General features: G+C 47.6%; 1 protein-coding gene across 2 annotated transcripts in view; it reads right to left on the reverse strand.

Moving 5' to 3' along the window:
- LOC106589834 (dynein axonemal heavy chain 17) overlaps positions 1 to 18,843 on the reverse strand; it is a 113,475-nt gene that overhangs the window by 61,114 nt on the left and 33,518 nt on the right. For both annotated transcript variants that reach the window (XM_014180222.3, XM_014180221.3), the window contains exons 41-52: positions 11,425 to 11,552; positions 11,144 to 11,292; positions 8,863 to 9,145; positions 8,333 to 8,506; positions 6,798 to 7,171; positions 6,578 to 6,680; positions 6,247 to 6,394; positions 5,955 to 6,046; positions 5,574 to 5,735; positions 5,267 to 5,431; positions 3,520 to 3,711; positions 3,116 to 3,382 (exon numbers count right to left, since the gene is read on the reverse strand). In XM_014180222.3, coding sequence (XP_014035697.3) covers positions 3,116 to 3,382; positions 3,520 to 3,711; positions 5,267 to 5,431; positions 5,574 to 5,735; positions 5,955 to 6,046; positions 6,247 to 6,394; positions 6,578 to 6,680; positions 6,798 to 7,171; positions 8,333 to 8,506; positions 8,863 to 9,145; positions 11,144 to 11,292; positions 11,425 to 11,552 — 2,237 coding nt within the window. The remainder of the gene's footprint in view (positions 1 to 3,115; positions 3,383 to 3,519; positions 3,712 to 5,266; positions 5,432 to 5,573; positions 5,736 to 5,954; positions 6,047 to 6,246; positions 6,395 to 6,577; positions 6,681 to 6,797; positions 7,172 to 8,332; positions 8,507 to 8,862; positions 9,146 to 11,143; positions 11,293 to 11,424; positions 11,553 to 18,843) is intronic.

Below are 18,843 nucleotides of genomic sequence, written 5' to 3' on the forward strand. Positions count from 1 at the left end.
CATGTTGTTTCTTAACATTCTCTGAACTATTTGAGAACATTCCCAATGCCATACCATTTGGAGAACGTTCCTAGAACATTACCAAAAATGTAATTAAATGTAACCATGTTTGAACTTTTAAGAAACGAGCCACTAGCGCGGCTATCGGCTATACAGCTGATTAAGGGCTCATTTTCAGCGGGCTACTTTTCCACTTTAATTAACTAGGTTACTTTTCCATTCGCTAGTCAGAAAGAAGTCAGCCGAGCCCTCTTTTTTTAAAACATTTTTAATCCCGTTTTCTCCCCAATTTCGTGGTATCCAATTGGTTGTTACAGTCTCTTCTCATCGCTACATCTCCCGTATGGACTCGGGAGAAGCGAAGGTCGAGAGCCGTTTGTAATGTTTAGGCTGTTACAAATCTACTTTACAGCACTCCAGCCGATGCTTGATATTGCGCATGGTGATCTTAGGCTTGTGTGCGGCTGCTCGGCCAATGGAAACCCATTTCATGAAGTTCCAGACGAACATTTCTTGTGCTGACGTTGCTTCCAGAGGCAGTTTGGAACTCGGTAGTGAGTGTTGCAACCGAGGACAGATGATTTTTATGCACTACATGCTTCAGCACTCAGTGGTCCCATTCTGTGAGCTTGTGTGGCCACATACTTTTGTATATATAATGTTTTTCTTATTTCTCATGTTTTTTTTTGTTTTTTTTTCTCTAGTATTCCATTGATATTGATACTTGGAAACCGATTTCTTAAATTAAAATCAATTGGAGCTGATTTCCTGGTGTTTTTTTTGGTCTTTTATGTCCAACAATGACAATTCCACACACACATTTTTTGGGGGTTTTTGCTTAGAAAACTAATTCGGCCCGCAGGTCGCCAGTTGGGGAACATTGGTGTAGATGGTATAGGGATATTGTTATCCACGTCAGCAACAACAAGGTTACGATTAAACAGTCAGAGGTCACCAAGCGCAACATAACTTGAGCGTGTAACTTAGCTAGAAAGATGTGTTGATATCTAGTAATTGTCTCTGGTCCCATCCCAGTTAGGGGGAGTGATGAGGTTTACAGCCGACTCACATAAATCGCTGGTTGAAAACAGTTTTTCGAATTTGTGGATAACTGGACCACTTTCTGGGTTCTCACCAACAAACAGGACCAAGCCTGGCCTGCGGAAGAGTGACAGAATCCATCCTAGCTGGAGGGGTGCTCTCATCTTATCTATCAACATAGACAGGGCTCTAACTCCACAATGAGATAGGGTGCAGGCAGCAGGCTGTTAGCCATTACTGAAAGAGATTGTGATAATACCTCATATCTCAAAATAGGAATACTTCATGTTAAATCCTTCACTGATCATAAACTTGACGTAATTGGCTTGACTGAAACATGGCTCAAGCCTGATGAATTTACTGCGTTAAATGAGGCCTCTCCTGCTGGTTACACTAATGACCATATCCCCCGCTCATCCAGCAAAGGTGCAGGTGTTGCTAACATTTATGACAGCAAATTTCAATTTACAAGAAAAAACCCCACTGTTTTCGTATTTCGAGCTTCTAGTCATGAAATCTATGCAGCCTACTCAATCACTTTTTATAGCTACTGTTTAAAGGCCTCCTGGACCGTATACCCCGCCGAGTTCCCTGAATTCCTATCGCACCTTGTAGTCATTGCATGTAATATAATTTTTTTTAGTGACTTCAATATTCACATGGAGAAGTCCACAGACCCATTCCAGAAGGCTATCGGAGCCATCATCGACTCAGTGGGTTTTGTCCAACATGTCTCCAGACCTACACCCTGGATCTAGTTTTGTCCCGTGGAATAGATATTGTGGATCTTTAAAAAAAAAACTCATTATCCTGGACCATCGGACCACCATCTTATTACGTTTGCAAGTCTTTACTGAAGACTCATTTCTTCAGTAGGTCCTATGATTGAGTGTAGTTTGGCCCAGGGGTGCGAAGGAGAATGACAAGGCACTGGAGTGACAAACCATCCTTGCTGTCTCTCCCTGGCCGGCTCCCCTCTCTCCACTGGCATTCTCTGCCCCTGACCCTATTACTGGAGCTGAGTCACTGGCTTGCTGGTGCTCTCCTATTCCGTCCCTAGGAGGGGTGCATCACATCATGCAACGCTTTTTTTTCTCTCGATATACTTAACTTCAGTGGGTTGAGTCACTGATCTTCCAGTCTGGTTTTGCGCCCCCTCGGGCTCGTGTGGGAGATCTTCGTGGGCTATACTCGGTCTTATCTCAGGGTAGTAAATCTCCACTATTTATGCTGCAATAGTCTATGTGCCGGGGGGCTAGGGTCAGTCTGTCCTATCTGGTGTAATTCTCATGTCTTATCTGGTGTCCTGTGTGATCTTAAGTATGCTCCCTCTAACTCTCCCATCTCTCCATCTCTCTCCCCTCCCGGAGGACCTGAGCCCTAGGACCATGCCTCAGGACTACCTGGCCTGATAACTCCTGGCTGTCCCCGTACCGAGTACATCGTGCTGCTGCTCCAGTTTCTGCTGTTCGGCCTGCGGCTATGGAACCCTGACCTGTTCACCGAACACAGTACCTTGTCCCGGACCTGCTGTTTCGACCCTCTGTCTATCGACCTCTGAATGCTTGGCATTGAAATGCCAACTGACATTTACTTCTGAAGTGCTGACCTGTTGCACCCTCTATAACCACTGTGATTGTTATTTGACCCTGCTGGTCATCAATGAACGTTTGAACATCTTAAAGAACGATCTGGCCATAATGGGCATGTACTCTTATAATCTCCACCGGGCACAGCCAGAAGAGGACTGGCTACCCCTCAGGGCCTGGTTCCTCTCTAGGTTTCTTCCTAGATTCCTGCCTTAGCCACTGTGCTTCTACATCTGCATTCCTTCTAATTGGGGTTTGAGGCTGGGTTTCTGTATAAACAATTTGTGACATCTGCTGATGTAAAAAGGGCTTTATAAATACATTTCATTGATTGACAACCACGCTTCAACCAAGCTCTAAGAAACATATGGTTCTCAGAACGTTATGTGCTAGCTGGGTGACCCCTCTGTAACGCCGCTGAACATACAGACCAAAACCTTCAACAACCCCCAATGACAAGCCAGACTGGCCACACTGAGTATCACCTTGAGCTGTTTGCGGACTCTGTCGATGAAGAACTTCCAGCAGTTTTCGCGTGAGTCTGGCAGGCCCACAGCCTTGACCTCGTTCCTCATGGCAACGATGATGTTCTCCACCTCATCGTCTTGGAACAGACCGGGGATCTCCCCCGACGCCAGCAGGTCATTGATCAGCACCAGGAACTCCTCCTCGGCCACCTGGCTGTCGGTCATCAGGAACACCGTCCCTATGTTCTTCACCCCAGCCTTCATGTACTGGGCGGCCACGTCCAACTACCAGGAGACAGGGAGGGAGGAGGGTGGGGAGGGTGGGGAGAGGAGGAGGAGAGAGGAGGGCAAGGGAGGAGTGGGAGAGATGTGTGTCAGCATCTTAACAGAGGTTAACAGGTGGCCAGAGCATAGCATCACACCTTGAGGTCGGGGATGCCGTAGCCTTTCCTCAGGGTGATCTGGAACACCTCCAGGTTGGCGATGCTGGCAGCGAGGCGAGACAGAGACTGCTTGCCGCTGCCGCCCACCCCGACCAGCAGGGCGTTACCGCGAGGAGACTCCAGGATACGGTTGATACGGCAGATATGGGACATTGCGTCCTCAAACAGCACCTGAAGAACAAACACACACAAACAAACAGGGTCACAGGAAGGTCTAGGACTAGACTCTCTCTTTATCTCAATCAGGTTTTTAACCTGTTGGGGATAGGGGGCAGTATTTGTACGGCCGGATAAAAAACGTACCCGATTTAATCTGGTTACTACTCCTGCCCAGTAACTAGAATATGCATATAATTGTTTGATTTGGATAGAAAACACCCTAAAGTTGCTAAAACTGTTTGAATGGTGTCTGTGAGTATAACAGAACTCATTTGGCAGGCCAAAACCTGAGAAGATTCCAAACAGGAAGTGCTCTCTCTGACTATTTCTTGGCCTTCTTGATCATCTCTATCCAAAACAGGGGATCTCTGGCATAACGTGACATTTTCTAACGCTCCCATAGGCTCTCAGAAGGCGCCAGAACGTTGAATGGTGACTTTGCAGGCCATGGCTGAAAAACAGTAGCGCATTTGGTAAGTGGTCGATCTGAGAACAATGAGACTGGGGGCGCGTGCACGAGCCGACACCATGTTTTTATTTTTTCTTCTTTGAACGAAAACAGGGTTTCCCGGTCAGAATATTATCGCTTTTTTACGAGAAAAATCGCATAAAAATTGATTTTAAACAGCGTTTAACATGCTTCGAAGTACGGTAATGGAATATTTAGAATGTTTTGTCACGAAACGCGCCGGGCGCGTCACCCTTCTTTACCCTTCGGATAGTGTCTTGAACGCACGAACAAAACGCCACTATTTGGATATAACTATGGATTATTTGGAACCAAACCAACATTTGTTATTGAAGTAGAAGTCCTGGGAGTGCATTTTGACGAAGAACAGCAAAGGTAATCCAATTTTTCTAATAGTAAATCTGAGTTTGGTGAGTACCACACTTGGTGGGTGTCAAAATAGCTAGCCCGTGATGGCCGGGCTATCTATTCAGAATATTGCAAAATGTGCTTTCACCGAAAAGCTATTTTAAAATCAGACACCGCGATTGCATAAAGGAGTTCTGTTTTTTGTGAACGTTTATCGTGAGTAATTTAGTAAATTCACCGGAAGTGTTCGGTGGGAATGCTAGTCACATGCTAGTCACATGCTAATGTAAAAAGCTGGTTTTTGATATAAATATGAACTTGATTGAACAAAACATGCATGTATTGTATAACATAATGTCCTATGAGTGTCATCTGATGAAGATCATCAAAGGTTAGTGCTGCATTTAGCTGTGGTTTGGGTTTATGTGACATTATATGCTAGCTTGAAAAATGGGTGTCTGATTATTTCTGGCTGGGTACTCTTCTGACATAATCTAATGTTTCGCTTTCGTTGTAAAGCCTTTTTGAAATCGGACAGTGTGGTTAGATTAACGAGAGTCTTGTCTTTAAAATGGTGTAAAATAGTCATATGTTTGAGAAATTGAAGTAATAACATTTCTAAGGTATTTGAATATCGCGCCACGGGATTCCACTGGCTGTTGAGTAGGTTAACTACTCTGGGTTCTCTCCAGTGATGGCGCGATGCCAACACAAGGTATTTGCTTTTGTAGTGTGTCATGGTGGACTCACCAGGTTCATGACAGCGTTGACTTCGTTGTAGCTGTCCAGGCCCTCCAGTAGCAGCTTGTTCAGAACCACCCAGTCTGGAATAGGGAAGTATTTGGGCTCGCCGATGCCTTGGGCAAAGTGGCAAAAGATGTTGGGCTTCTCAAAGAGGAAACCTGCATCAATTTCCTGCAGACAGAGGAAAATACACACCAATATGGACAATGAGAAATCTGCTGTTAATATTGAATAACTTTATTCAACTTTAGTTTAGATTTTTTTTCTCAATATCAGACAATGAGTGTATGTGTGTGTGTGTGTTAAGTCTTACCTCGAAGCACTTCTTGCAGATCTCTCCCTCAATCTTGGCAAACAGCACCATGTCCTTCTCCTCCACCAGCTTGTCTCCGTACACACGGTCACACTCATGAAGCCACAGTCTCACCAGCTCAGCAGGGGCCCTCACACACTCTGGCATGGAGAACAGAAGACCCTGGCAGCAAACAGGAGAGACACAGGGACGAATTGAACATCTCACACACAGGCACTAACATGATGGTGATCTCTCACCACATTTACACACACACACACACACACAGCAAGATATCTCATTCCTCTCCTCAGTAATCCATAACAAAGTGTCTCAAACCAACTTTATGATGTATGATCAAGATGCCCATCATATAGATAGATGTAAGGGAGAAGGGTTTACCTGGAAGATGTTGGAGAGGTCTCTGAGGTTAAAGACGTAGTGGAACTTGACTGCCGTGGGAAGGAAGGAGGTGGAGATCCTCTGGTGGAACACTAGAGAAGAAAATATACACACAGACAGGTAAGAACATGGAAACAGGGCAAATACTGTAGGCCTATATAATGCTTTGGTTTCCCCCATCTCTGACACAAGTTCAATATCATAAAATGAGATGGATGAGATGTTGAATTAAGTCATTACATTTTCAGGTTGACATGATGATTATCTCAGTGTTTCTAGGTAGTGTTCTTACTGATTGCAGAGGTGACCAGCGTGGAGCAGAACTTCTTGACAGCGGGGAGAAAGCCATTCATGTCCAGATGTTGGGTGAAGATGGAGTTATAGATGCTTTGGAGTGCGTCCTGGCCCGGGAAACTCACCGCAAAGACACAGAAGTGCCTCTGAGAGAGAGAGAGAGAGAGAGAGAGAGAGAGAGAGAGGGAGCAGGTTTACAGTATATTACCATACATACGGCATCTATGGGATGCAGAGGGTCAAGAGCGGTCTAAAACAGAACGACTAGAGAGGTTTCTTCTACTACGCTTCTTCTCCAGCCTTGTGTTTAGCGTTAGTCTGGTGAGTACCTGCAGTCGGGGGTCGATGGTGAAGCTGCCAGCTGTAGGGTTCATACAGGCCACGTACTGGCAGTTATGGATGTCCTTCAGAGTCAGCTTGGCTCTGTCATACCTGGGAAGGGAGGCAGGGAGAGGGGGATGAAAGTGAGGGTGAGAGAGAGAGAGGGATCAAAACAGTGATTGTAGTTATGTTGTGTAGTGGTTGACTAGTCAATGGCTGTGATCGTACCAGTGTCCGTGGTCCATGTGCTGGCGGATGAGTGTGTGCGGAGCCACAGTGAAGTACTTGTCGACCTCAGGCATGTTCATGTCGTCTATGAAGTAGATGAGACTCTTGCTGCCGGGGGGGCCGTAGTTCCGGCCTGCCTTCTTCTCCAGGGGTTTCTCCAGTATGGCCTGCAGCATGGCCGAGGTTGTGTAGAAGTTGAAGGGGACAGACTGAACCACATAGTAATCAGTGCTGAGGCTGCGGAGCTTGTCTCCCATCAGGACTGACTTGCCACTGCCCGCGTTGCCCACCAACATCACAGGAAACTTCCTCTCCATCAGTTTGTCCATGAAGTAGCGGATACGGATGGTCTCAGCCGTGTGAACCAGAGATGCCTGAGAGGAACAGGAGACAGAGGGTAAAGGTCAACAGAATAACTCTTCAGAATCTGGTGCTTAACAATCCTCTTAAGCTGACGGTCACTGAAATCGGGCACTAGAATTCCTTTAAAAAATATGTAGATGTTTACATGACTTATTTGATTGATTTCTCACTGTTTTATAAGTCAGAAGACAGCAATCCAGATTTTCCTAGGAGCATGTAAATGTCCTCTGTCGAATAAACTTGTATTTGCCTCCCTCTGGTGGTCGGCTGTATCATTACATCGATTTATATCACTTCAATGCAACATTACATCAAAAGGACAGTCCTTAGAAAAACATTTATCCAGCTCGGCTGCTTCATGCCACAGACATGGCAAAGCAATCGTTGAATTTGTCTCAAGCAGGCGGATCTAAATACATAACTTTCATAGCATTATGATAAAGAATACGATCTACACACTTTCTTAAACCTAAAATAAGTAAAGAAGTAATTGTGTGTGGAAGTCAAACATTTGTTTTACGTCGGAGGCAGACACATTGCATTTGCTCAGAACAACAAAACCAAGCCGTTTACATAGCCCTTCTCCCCTTGTCTGTAGGCGGTACACATGCTGTTTAAATGGCCCAAATGTTAGACGTTCACAAATGTAACAAATCTTGACAAAAGTATGAAAAGGCTTATTCATTCACATTTTTTTAAAATCATAACCCCTCTCCTGTCAAGTCGTGACTTGCGACATACGCCTAGCTTCCTGAAACGGGTCACATTTCATCATATTTGTATATGTTTTATTATACTTTTATTGTGCACTAGATCATATGGGTTGAAAAGTGTTTGTTTTTTTGTCAGACATAAATAAACTATTCCAGGTGAAAGCCAAAGGTCATAGCTTTCTAGGGGTGGGGGACACACACTACTACATTAATAAAACATTACCCTCTTGCTAGATTGATGACTAAATCCATTGCGAAACAACGCAAAATGGCTGTCAGCTCAATTAACTCTCCAAAATCTAAATTTATTTGAGAGAAACGTCTTATTACAACACTGTTGCAGAACACCTCCTAGCAAAGACAAACTACAATGTCTTAAGAGTCCTAGAAGCTAAGAGTTAGTCCACCGTGTCATTCATTAATTGGGTGAGTTGCTAGGCAGACAGACAGAACTCTGACCTGCAGTGGGAGGTCTGGATCCAGCTGGAACTTGGGGACTAACTCCGTCCAGGCCTGGAACTTCTTGGAGTCTCTGTCGATGTAGTAGTCAAACACAGTCCCTGCAGATGGGAACTTGATGGTCTTGAACTCATTCACCCACCACTTACTGAACTCCACACGGTAGTCTGTCAGCTACCAACCAAACACACAGACAGAGAGAAAAGTTAAGTTAGTCTGAACTCAGCAGAATCTGACTGTCACTTTCCTTCACTTGTTCATGGAGAGTCTGCATTTCGCACAGTGAAAATATTACCCTGGCTGCCTCTGAAATTGCATGTTATTCCCTATATAGTGCACTACTTTTGACCAGGGCCCTAGAGGGGTGCAGTGACCCCCTTTGGACTCAAGATTTTTGCGTTTTTAAACACCTGTAACTGCCACTATCTGCACTTTATTTTGATTTTTCATAGTCCACAAAGTGGCACAGCACCCCTTGGGGAGAACCCTGCACCCCTTGAGGATGAACGTAGTCCTGAGTGGGTAGCTACCTGGTCCTGGAACATGGCCCCCCCGAAGGCCCAGATGCAGGCGAACACAAAGTAGAGCTCGTAGAGTTCTTTGTTGGAGTCGGGCGGGGTGTTCTCAGGCACCAGTAGAAACTCCATGAAGTGGAGCAGGGTTTGGACCAGTGTGACTTCTGGGATAGGAGTGATTTTCTTGAAGCCGAACTTGAGCTTCTCCAGACAGGTAGGCAGGTACTTGTCAAACAGGATGAACAGGTTGGCTTTCTCCGACTGGACCTCTCGCTTCTCGATCCAGCTGGTCACCACCCTGATGGAACACACAAACATACAGGACACACGGTCACTCAGGTCAATAAATATGTGTTGCAGGTTTAGGGTTAATTCCACAAATTCATGGATTCTAATTCAATTCTCTCTCCCTGTAAATTCCTTTTAATTCAACTCAAATTCTAGGTCAGACTTTGAATTCAGAGATAATTCAATTCCTCTGATTTCCAATGTTAGGTAAATTCCAATAACTAAATTTGCAATTAAATATTATCCCCAACAATTTCACAAATTCCAATTAGAATTCAATTCCCTCAGGCTTTTAGGCTGATCATGTCACTGTTCAGTCAGCATAGCTATACTGGAACTATAGAAATACAAATTGCAGTCCATTTCTTATACTAAATGCATTAATTCCATCAACTGGAAAATGTACAAATATTGAATTCCAATTCAAATCAATTCCAAATATAATTATTTTTACAATTCCAATTCAAACAGTCTAATTCCAAATCTATAACTTGAAGATTGTTGAAATTCTAATTGAATTCAACATAAATTCTCCACTTCATGAGTGAATTCAAGAATTTAATTGGAATTTCAAATGAAATTGACCCTAACCCTAACGTGTTATATAATGACAATATGACTTACGGACCGCATCCCAAATGGCACCCTATTCCCCATGTAGTGAACTACTTTTGACCAGAGCCCTATTGCCCCTGTTCAAAAGTAGTGCACTTTATAGGGAATAGGGTGTCATATGGGACACCACCGAGGTTTAATGGTGATTTAATGTACACTACATGACCAAAAGTATGTGGACACCTGTTCGTCGAACATCTCATTCCAAAATCATGGGCATTAATATGGAGTTGGTCCTCCCTTTGCTGCTATAACAGCTTCCAGACTTCTGGGAAGGCTTTCTACTAGATGTTGCAACATTGCAGCAGAGACTTACATTCAGCCACAAGAGCATTAGTGAGGTCAGGCACTGATGTTGGGCGATTAGGCCTGGCTCGCAGTCGGCATTCCAATTAATCTCTAAGGTGGTCAATGGGGTTGAGGTCAGGGCTCTGTGCAGACCAGTCAAGTTCTTCCACACTAATATCGACAAACCATTTCTGTATGGACCTGTCTTTGTGCACGGGACTATTGTCATGCTGAAACAGGAAAGGACCTTCCTCAAACTGTAGCCAAAGTTGGAAGCACAGAATTGTCTAGAATGTCATTGCATGCTGTAGCATTAAGATTCCCCTTTACTGGAACTAAGGGGCCTAGCCCAAACCATGAAAATCAGCCCCAGATCATTATTCCTCCTCCACCAAACTTTACAGTTGGCACTATACATTCGGGTAGGTAGTGTTCTCCTGGCATCCGCCAAACCCAAATTTGACTGCCAGATGGTGAAGTATGATTCATCACTCCAGAGAATGCGTTTCCACTGCTCCAGAGCGTGGAAACGGTGAGCTTTACACCACTCCAGCCGACACTGGAGTGGTGCACATGGTGATCTTAGCCTTGTGTGCGGCTGCTCAGCCATGAAAACCCATTTCATGAAGCTCCCGACAAACAGTTCTTGTGCTGACGTTGCTTTCAGAGTCAGTTTGGAATTCGGTAGTGAGTGTTGCAACCAAGGAGAGACAATTTTAACGTGCTACGCACTTCAGCATTCCGCAGTCCCGTTCTGTGAGCTTGTGTGGCCTACCACTTCATGGCTGACCCATTGTTGCGCCTAGACGTTTCCACTTCACAATAACAGCACTTACAGTTGACTGGGGCAGCTCTAGAAAGGAAGACATTTGATGAACTGACTTGTTGGAAAGGTGGCATCCTATGACGGTGCCACATTGAAAGTCACTGAGCTCTTCAGTACGAGCAATTCCACTGCCAATGTTTGTCTATGGAGATGATTGACTGTGTGCTCGATTTTATACACCTGTCAGCAACGGGTATGGCTGAAATAGCCGAATCCACTAATTTGAAGGGGTGTCCACATACTTTTGTATATATAGTGTATGTGTAGGGAGGTACTGACGGGCTCCATCCCAGGTCAGCAGAGTTGATGAAGAGGATTCCAGCCCGGGACACGGTGGCTGGAGTGGCCGTCCGCAGGTCCTTAATCTCAAACACCAGACGCATGGTGGAGTTAAGAGGGATGCGTTCGTTACTGGCCAGAGTCAACACCTACAGACACACACACGGGGTTAGGACCATACAAACACACACACACAAGCAGTCTCGCTGCCAAAATCCCCAACCTGGAGGTGTTCCAGATCACCCTGAGGTTAAGGTACACACACACAAACACACACAGACCTTGTTGTCGTCCATGACAGTATTGAGGGATTCGATCCACATAGGGTCGATGTCTCCGTCCAGTACGATCCACTTGGGCCCGTCATGGCTGATGAGGGCCAAATCTCTCATCACACAGGAGAAAAGACCTGCAACCAGCGTGGCACACAACATTACACAACAACCGGACAGATTCCAAAATAGGCTTGTCACGATATCAACATTTTACAAATGATATGATACCAGGCCAAGTATCACGATACCACGGTGGAAAGAAATCAGTGGCCTAGCATCCTGTTCGCCCCGTCCCCCGACGCTTGTTCACGTTTTATAAACGTTCTCCAAAAACTTCTCACTGAAATGTACACTTCTACTCAATACAAGACATTGAATTTAATGTCACACTGTTCAGCGTTTAATAGAATACTGCATAGAATGGCTGATTTGCTTATATTTGCAAAAAGCCTAGCTGTGATTTGGCTGGAGGAATGGGAGGAAGGAATAAGCAGTACATCAGTGGAGGCTGCTGAAGGGAGGACGGCTCATAATAATGGCTGGAACGGCACAAATGGAATGGCATTCAAACACCTAGAAACCGTGTTTGATACCATTCCACTGATTCTGCTCCAGACATTACCACGAGCCCGTCCTCCCCAATGAAGGTCTGTGTATGTGTGTTTGTGTGTGTCTGCCACCAACCTCCTGTGAGATACATGCATAATGATCTGCATGTCATTGTGTCAGTAAGGAGAAAACACTGCATGAAACCTTGTTTACTCTTCAGTTAACAGACACACACACTCTCTCCGTCTCCCTCACTCTAGTAAAAGCACACAACACACACACACACACACACACACACACACACACACACACACACACACACACACACACACACACACACACACACACACACACACACACACACACACACACACACACACACACACACACACACACACACACACACACACACACACACACACACACACACACACACACACACACTGCTCCCAACTTTTAAAATGTTAGGCACCAAACAGAATATAAGGTGCACCAGAAATAAATAGATTTTTGATATAGTTTAGGCTTACATTAGGCCTATATGAATCCTACCTTTTGAAGCACATCTCATGAGTAGCAGACCGTTTTCCTTTCTTCCTGTGCTAATCAAATTTACCTAAACCTACTGTCAAGTTACCAGGTTGTTAGCTAGCTACCTAACATGACTGAACAACGTTGTTTGTTATCAAACCAATAATTAGTGACCCAGGATTAGTTTAAAACGCCCCGCGACATGGTTTGTGAAATGATATAAAATGCGTACGAATCCCAATTGAAATAAAAAAAGGCATGTCTGGTAATATGGGTCACATTGAACCGTTTAGGCTGAGACAAGATCTCTGGTAATATGGGTCACATTGAACCGTTTATGCTGAGACAAGATCTCTGGTAATATGGGTCACATTGAACCGTTTAGGCTGAGACAAGACCTCCGGTAATATGGGTCACATTGAACCGTTTAGGCTGAGACAAGACCTCTGGTAATATGGGTCACATTGAACCATTTAGGCTGAGACAAGACCTCCGGTAATATGGGTCACATTGAACCGTTTAGGCTGAGACAAGACCTCTGGTAATATGGGTCACATTGAACCGTTTAGGCTGAGACAAGACCTCTGGTAATATGGGTCACATTGAACCGTTTAGGCTGAGACAAGACCTCTGGTAATATGGGACACATTGAACCGTTTAGGCTGAGACAAGATCTCTGGTAATATGGGTCACATTGAACCGTTTAGGCTGAGACAAGATCTCTGGTAATATGGGTCACATTGAACCGTTTAGGCTGAGACAAGACCTCTGGTAATATGGGTCACATTGAACCATTTAGGCTAGAGACAAGCCGTTTTCTTTGCTGTAAAGCTGCAAGCATGTCTCTTGCGAAGCGGTGCTCCATTTTCCCTCTCTGACACTCAGAGGCTGCATGACACTGAACTTGCAAAGTCTACTCAGACTGGTCTGTGCTATTGGTTATAACAGGCGATAAAATGATACAATGTATCAACATTGCTCACTTTGCACGCTGCTCCAATGTAACACACGTACAAATCTAACAACAGAAGACTCATCAGGGTCTGGGTCTGTATCCCGGCTCACCATCATGGCTAAATTATATTTTAAAAGACTGACAGAGGAATAGACGCGCGTGAAGTTCGGATGGAGAGAAGCAGGTGAGTGAGGGCTGGTAGGGGATGTGAAGAGCGGATGGAAAGAAGCAGGTAAGTGAGGGCTGGTAGGGGATGTGAAGAGAGGATGGAGAGAAGCAGGTGAGTGAGGGCTGGTAGAGGATGTGAAGAGCGGATGGAGAGAAACAGGTGAGTGAGGGCTGGTAGGGGATGTGAAGAGCAGATGGAGAGAAGCAGGTGAGTGAGGGCTGGTAGGGGATGTGAAGAGAGGATGGAGAGAAACAGGTGAGTGAGGGCTGGTAGGGGATGTGAAGAGAGGATGGAGAGAAGCAGGTGAGTGAGGGCTGGTAGGGGATGTGAAGAGCGGATGGAGAGAAACAGGTGAGTGAGGGCTGGTAGAGGATGTGAAGAGCGGATGGAGAGAAACAGGTGAGTGAGGGCTGGTAGAGGATGTGAAGGGCGGATGGAGAGAAACAGGTGGTGAGGGCTGGTAGAGGATGTGAAGAGCAGATGGAGAGAAACAGGTGAGTGAGGGCTGGTAGAGGATGTGAAGAGCGGATGGAGAGAAACAGGTGAGTGAGGGCTGGTAGAGGATGTGAAGAGCAGATGGAGAGAAGCAGGTGAGTGAGGGCTGGTAGAGGATGTGAAGAGCAGATGGAGAGAAGCAGGTGAGTGAGGGCTGGTAGGGGATGTGAAGAGCAGATGGAGAGAAGCAGGTGAGTGAGGGCTGGTAGGGGATGTGAAGAGCGGATGGAGAGAAGCAGGTGAGTGAGGGCTGGTAGGAGATGTGAAGAGCGGATGGAGAGAAACAGGTGGTGAGGGCTGGTAGAGGATGTGAAGAGCAGATGGAGAGAAACAGGTGAGTGAGGGCTGGTAGAGGATGTGAAGAGCGGATGGAGAGAAACAGGTGAGTGAGGGCTGGTAGGGGATGTGAAGAGCGGATGGAGAGAAACAGGTGAGTGAGGGCTGGTAGAGGATGTGAAGAGCGGATGGAGAGAAACAGGTGAGTGAGGGCTGGTAGAGGATGTGAAGAGCGGATGGAGAGAAGCAGGTGAGTGAGGGCTGGTAGGGGATGTGAAGAGCGGATGGAGAGAAGCAGGTGAGTGAGGGCTGGTAGAGGATGTGAAGGGCGGATGGAGAGAAACAGGTGGTGAGGGCTGGTAGAGGATGTGAAGAGCGGATGGAGAGAAGCAGGCAGGTGAGGGCTGGTAGGGGATGTGAAGAGCGGATGGAGAGAAGCAGGTGAGTGAGGGCTGGTAGGGGATGTGAAGAGCAGATGGAGAGAAGCAGGTGAGTGAGGGCTGGTAGGGGATGTGAAGAGAGGATGGAGAGAAGCAGGTGAGTGAGGGCTGGTAGGAGATGTGAAGAGAGGATGGAGAGAAGCAGGTGAGTGAGGGCTGGTAGGGGATGTGAAGAGCGGATGGAGAGAAGCAGGTGAGTGAGGGCTGGTAGGGGATGTGAAGAGCGGATGGAGAGAAACAGGTGAGTGAGGGCTGGTAGGGCATGTGAAGAGCGGATGGAGAGAAACAGGTGAGTGAGGGCTGGTAGGGGATGTGAAGAGCAGATGGAGAGAAGCAGGTGAGTGAGGGCTGGTAGGGGATGTGAAGAGAGGATGGAGAGAAGCAGGTGAGTGAGGGCTGGTAGGGGATGTGAAGAGCGGATGGAGAGAAGCAGGTAAGTGAGGGCTGGTAGGGGATGTGAAGAGCAGATGGAGAGAAGCAGGTGAGTGAGGGCTGGTAGGGGATGTGAAGAGCGGATGGAGAGAAGCAGGTGAGTGAGGGCTGGTAGGGGATGTGAAGAGCGGATGGAGCGAAGCAGGTGAGTGAGGGCTGGTAGGGGATGTGAAGAGCGGATGGAGAGAAGCAGGTGAGTGAGGGCTGGTAGGGGATGTGAAGAGCGGATGGAGAGAAACAGGTGAGTGAGGGCTGGTAGAGGATGTGAAGAGCGGATGGAGAGAAACAGGTGAGTGAGGGCTGGTAGAGGATGTGAAGGGCGGATGGAGAGAAACAGGTGGTGAGGGCTGGTAGAGGATGTGAAGAGCGGATGGAGAGAAACAGGTGAGTGAGGGCTGGTAGGGGATGTGAAGAGCGGATGGAGAGACGCAGGTAAGTGAGGGCTGGTAGGGGATGTGAAGAGCAGATGGAGAGAAGCAGGTGAGTGAGGGCTGGTAGGAGATGTGAAGAGAGGATGGAGAGAAGCAGGTGAGTGAGGGCTGGTAGGGGATGTGAAGAGCGGATGGAGAGAAGCAGGTGAGTGAGGGCTGGTAGGGGATGTGAAGAGCGGATGGAGAGAAACAGGTGAGTGAGGGCTGGTAGGGCATGTGAAGAGCGGATGGAGAGAAACAGGTGAGTGAGGGCTGGTAGGGGATGTGAAGAGCAGATGGAGAGAAGCAGGTGAGTGAGGGCTGGTAGGGGATGTGAAGAGAGGATGGAGAGAAGCAGGTGAGTGAGGGCTGGTAGGGGATGTGAAGAGCGGATGGAGAGAAGCAGGTAAGTGAGGGCTGGTAGGGGATGTGAAGAGCAGATGGAGAGAAGCAGGTGAGTGAGGGCTGGTAGGGGATGTGAAGAGCGGATGGAGAGAAGCAGGTGAGTGAGGGCTGGTAGGGGATGTGAAGAGCGGATGGAGAGAAGCAGGTGAGTGAGGGCTGGTAGGGGATGTGAAGAGCGGATGGAGAGAAGCAGGTGAGTGAGGGCTGGTAGGGGATGTGAAGAGCGGATGGAGAGAAACAGGTGAGTGAGGGCTGGTAGAGGATGTGAAGAGCGGATGGAGAGAAACAGGTGAGTGAGGGCTGGTAGAGGATGTGAAGGGCGGATGGAGAGAAACAGGTGGTGAGGGCTGGTAGAGGATGTGAAGAGCGGATGGAGAGAAACAGGTGAGTGAGGGCTGGTAGGGGATGTGAAGAGCGGATGGAGAGACGCAGGTAAGTGAGGGCTGGTAGGGGATGTGAAGAGCAGATGGAGAGAAGCAGGTGAGTGAGGGCTGGTAGGGGATGTGAAGAGCGGATGGAGAGAAGCAGGTAAGTGAGGGCTGGTAGGGGATGTGAAGAGCAGATGGAGAGAAGCAGGTGAGTGAGGGCTGGTAGGGGATGTGAAGAGCGGATGGAGAGAAGCAGGTGAGTGAGGGCTGGTAGGGGATGTGAAGAGCGGATGGAGAGAAACAGGTGAGTGAGGGCTGGTAGGGGATGTGAAGAGCAGATGGAGAGAAGCAGGTGAGTGAGGGCTGGTAGGGGATGTGAAGAGCGGATGGAGAGAAACAGGTGAGTGAGGGCTGGTAGGAGATGTGAAGAGCAGATGGAGAGAAGCAGGTGAGTGAGGGCTGGTAGGGGATGTGAAGAGCAGATGGAGAGAAGCAGGTGAGTGAGGGCTGGTAGGGGATGTGAAGAGCGGATGGAGAGAAGCAGGTGAGTGAGGGCTGGTAGGAGATGTGAAGAGAGGATGGAGAGAAGCAGGTAAGTGAGGGCTGGTAGGGGATGTGAAGAGCGGATGGAGAGAAACAGGTGGTGAGGGCTGGTAGAGGATGTGAAGAGCAGATGGAGAGAAACAGGTGAGTGAGGGCTGGTAGAGGATGTGAAGAGCGGATGGAGAGAAACAGGTGAGTGAGGGCTGGTAGGGGATGTGAAGAGCAGATGGAGAGAAGCAGGTGAGTGAGGGCTGGTAGGGGATGTGAAGAGAGGATGGAGAGAAGCAGGTGAGTGAGGGCTGGTAGGGGATGTGAAGAGCGGATGGAGAGAAGCAGGTAAGTGAGGGCTGGTAGGGGATGTGAAGAGCAGATGGAGAGAAGCAGGTGAGTGAGGGCTGGTAGGGGATGTGAAGAGCGGATGGAGAGAAGCAGGTGAGTGAGGGCTGGTAGGGGATGTGAAGAGCGGATGGAGAGAAGCAGGTGAGTGAGGGCTGGTAGGGGATGTGAAGAGCGGATGGAGAGAAGCAGGTGAGTGAGGGCTGGTAGGGGATGTGAAGAGCGGATGGAGAGAAACAGGTGAGTGAGGGCTGGTAGAGGATGTGAAGAGCGGATGGAGAGAAACAGGTGAGTGAGGGCTGGTAGAGGATGTGAAGGGCGGATGGAGAGAAACAGGTGGTGAGGGCTGGTAGAGGATGTGAAGAGCGGATGGAGAGAAACAGGTGAGTGAGGGCTGGTAGGGGATGTGAAGAGCGGATGGAGAGACGCAGGTAAGTGAGGGCTGGTAGGGGATGTGAAGAGCAGATGGAGAGAAGCAGGTGAGTGAGGGCTGGTAGGGGATGTGAAGAGCGGATGGAGAGAAACAGGTGAGTGAGGGCTGGTAGGAGATGTGAAGAGCAGATGGAGAGAAGCAGGTGAGTGAGGGCTGGTAGGGGATGTGAAGAGCAGATGGAGAGAAGCAGGTGAGTGAGGGCTGGTAGGGGATGTGAAGAGCGGATGGAGAGAAGCAGGTGAGTGAGGGCTGGTAGGAGATGTGAAGAGAGGATGGAGAGAAGCAGGTAAGTGAGGGCTGGTAGGGGATGTGAAGAGCGGATGGAGAGAAACAGGTGGTGAGGGCTGGTAGAGGATGTGAAGAGCAGATGGAGAGAAACAGGTGAGTGAGGGCTGGTAGAGGATGTGAAGAGCGGATGGAGAGAAACAGGTGAGTGAGGGCTGGTAGGGGATGTGAAGAGCGGATGGAGAGAAACAGGTGAGTGAGGGCTGGTAGGGGATGTGAAGAGCAGATGGAGAGAAACAGGTGAGTGAGGGCTGGTAGGGGATGTGAAGAGCGGATGGAGAGAAACAGGTGAGTGAGGGCTGGTAGAGGATGTGAAGAGCGGATGGAGAGAAACAGGTGAGTGAGGGCTGGTAGGGGATGTGAAGAGCGGATGGAGAGAAACAGGTGAGTGAGGGCTGGTAGAGGATGTGAAGGGCGGATGGAGAGAAACAGGTGAGTGAGGGCTGGTAGAGGATGAGGCTGGTTTATTATAGCTGCCACACGTGATATGCACATGAAAGTGAAGTGGATATTATTGGACATGAGCATACAAGAGAGTAGTGGCTGTTGCTTAAATTCAACTGAATGCATAAACATTTTATAACTTTAGATCGGTAGGGATGAAAAAGTCGGTAGTATCATATGAAACGGTACTACGGTATTCTAAAATGTTGGCATCATAAGTATCATGACGTTTTAGTACCGTGATATTAATGTGGTACCGGTATACCATGCAACACTACTCAAAAACACTTCGACACTATTAACTCAGGTTGCACAGATGGGGCATTGTGACTAGAACTAGAGAGAGAAGTCCAG

This window comes from Salmo salar, chromosome 28, assembly GCF_965601325.2.
Source record: "Salmo salar chromosome 28, fSalSal1, whole genome shotgun sequence".
Lineage (NCBI taxonomy): Eukaryota > Metazoa > Chordata > Actinopteri > Salmoniformes > Salmonidae > Salmo > Salmo salar.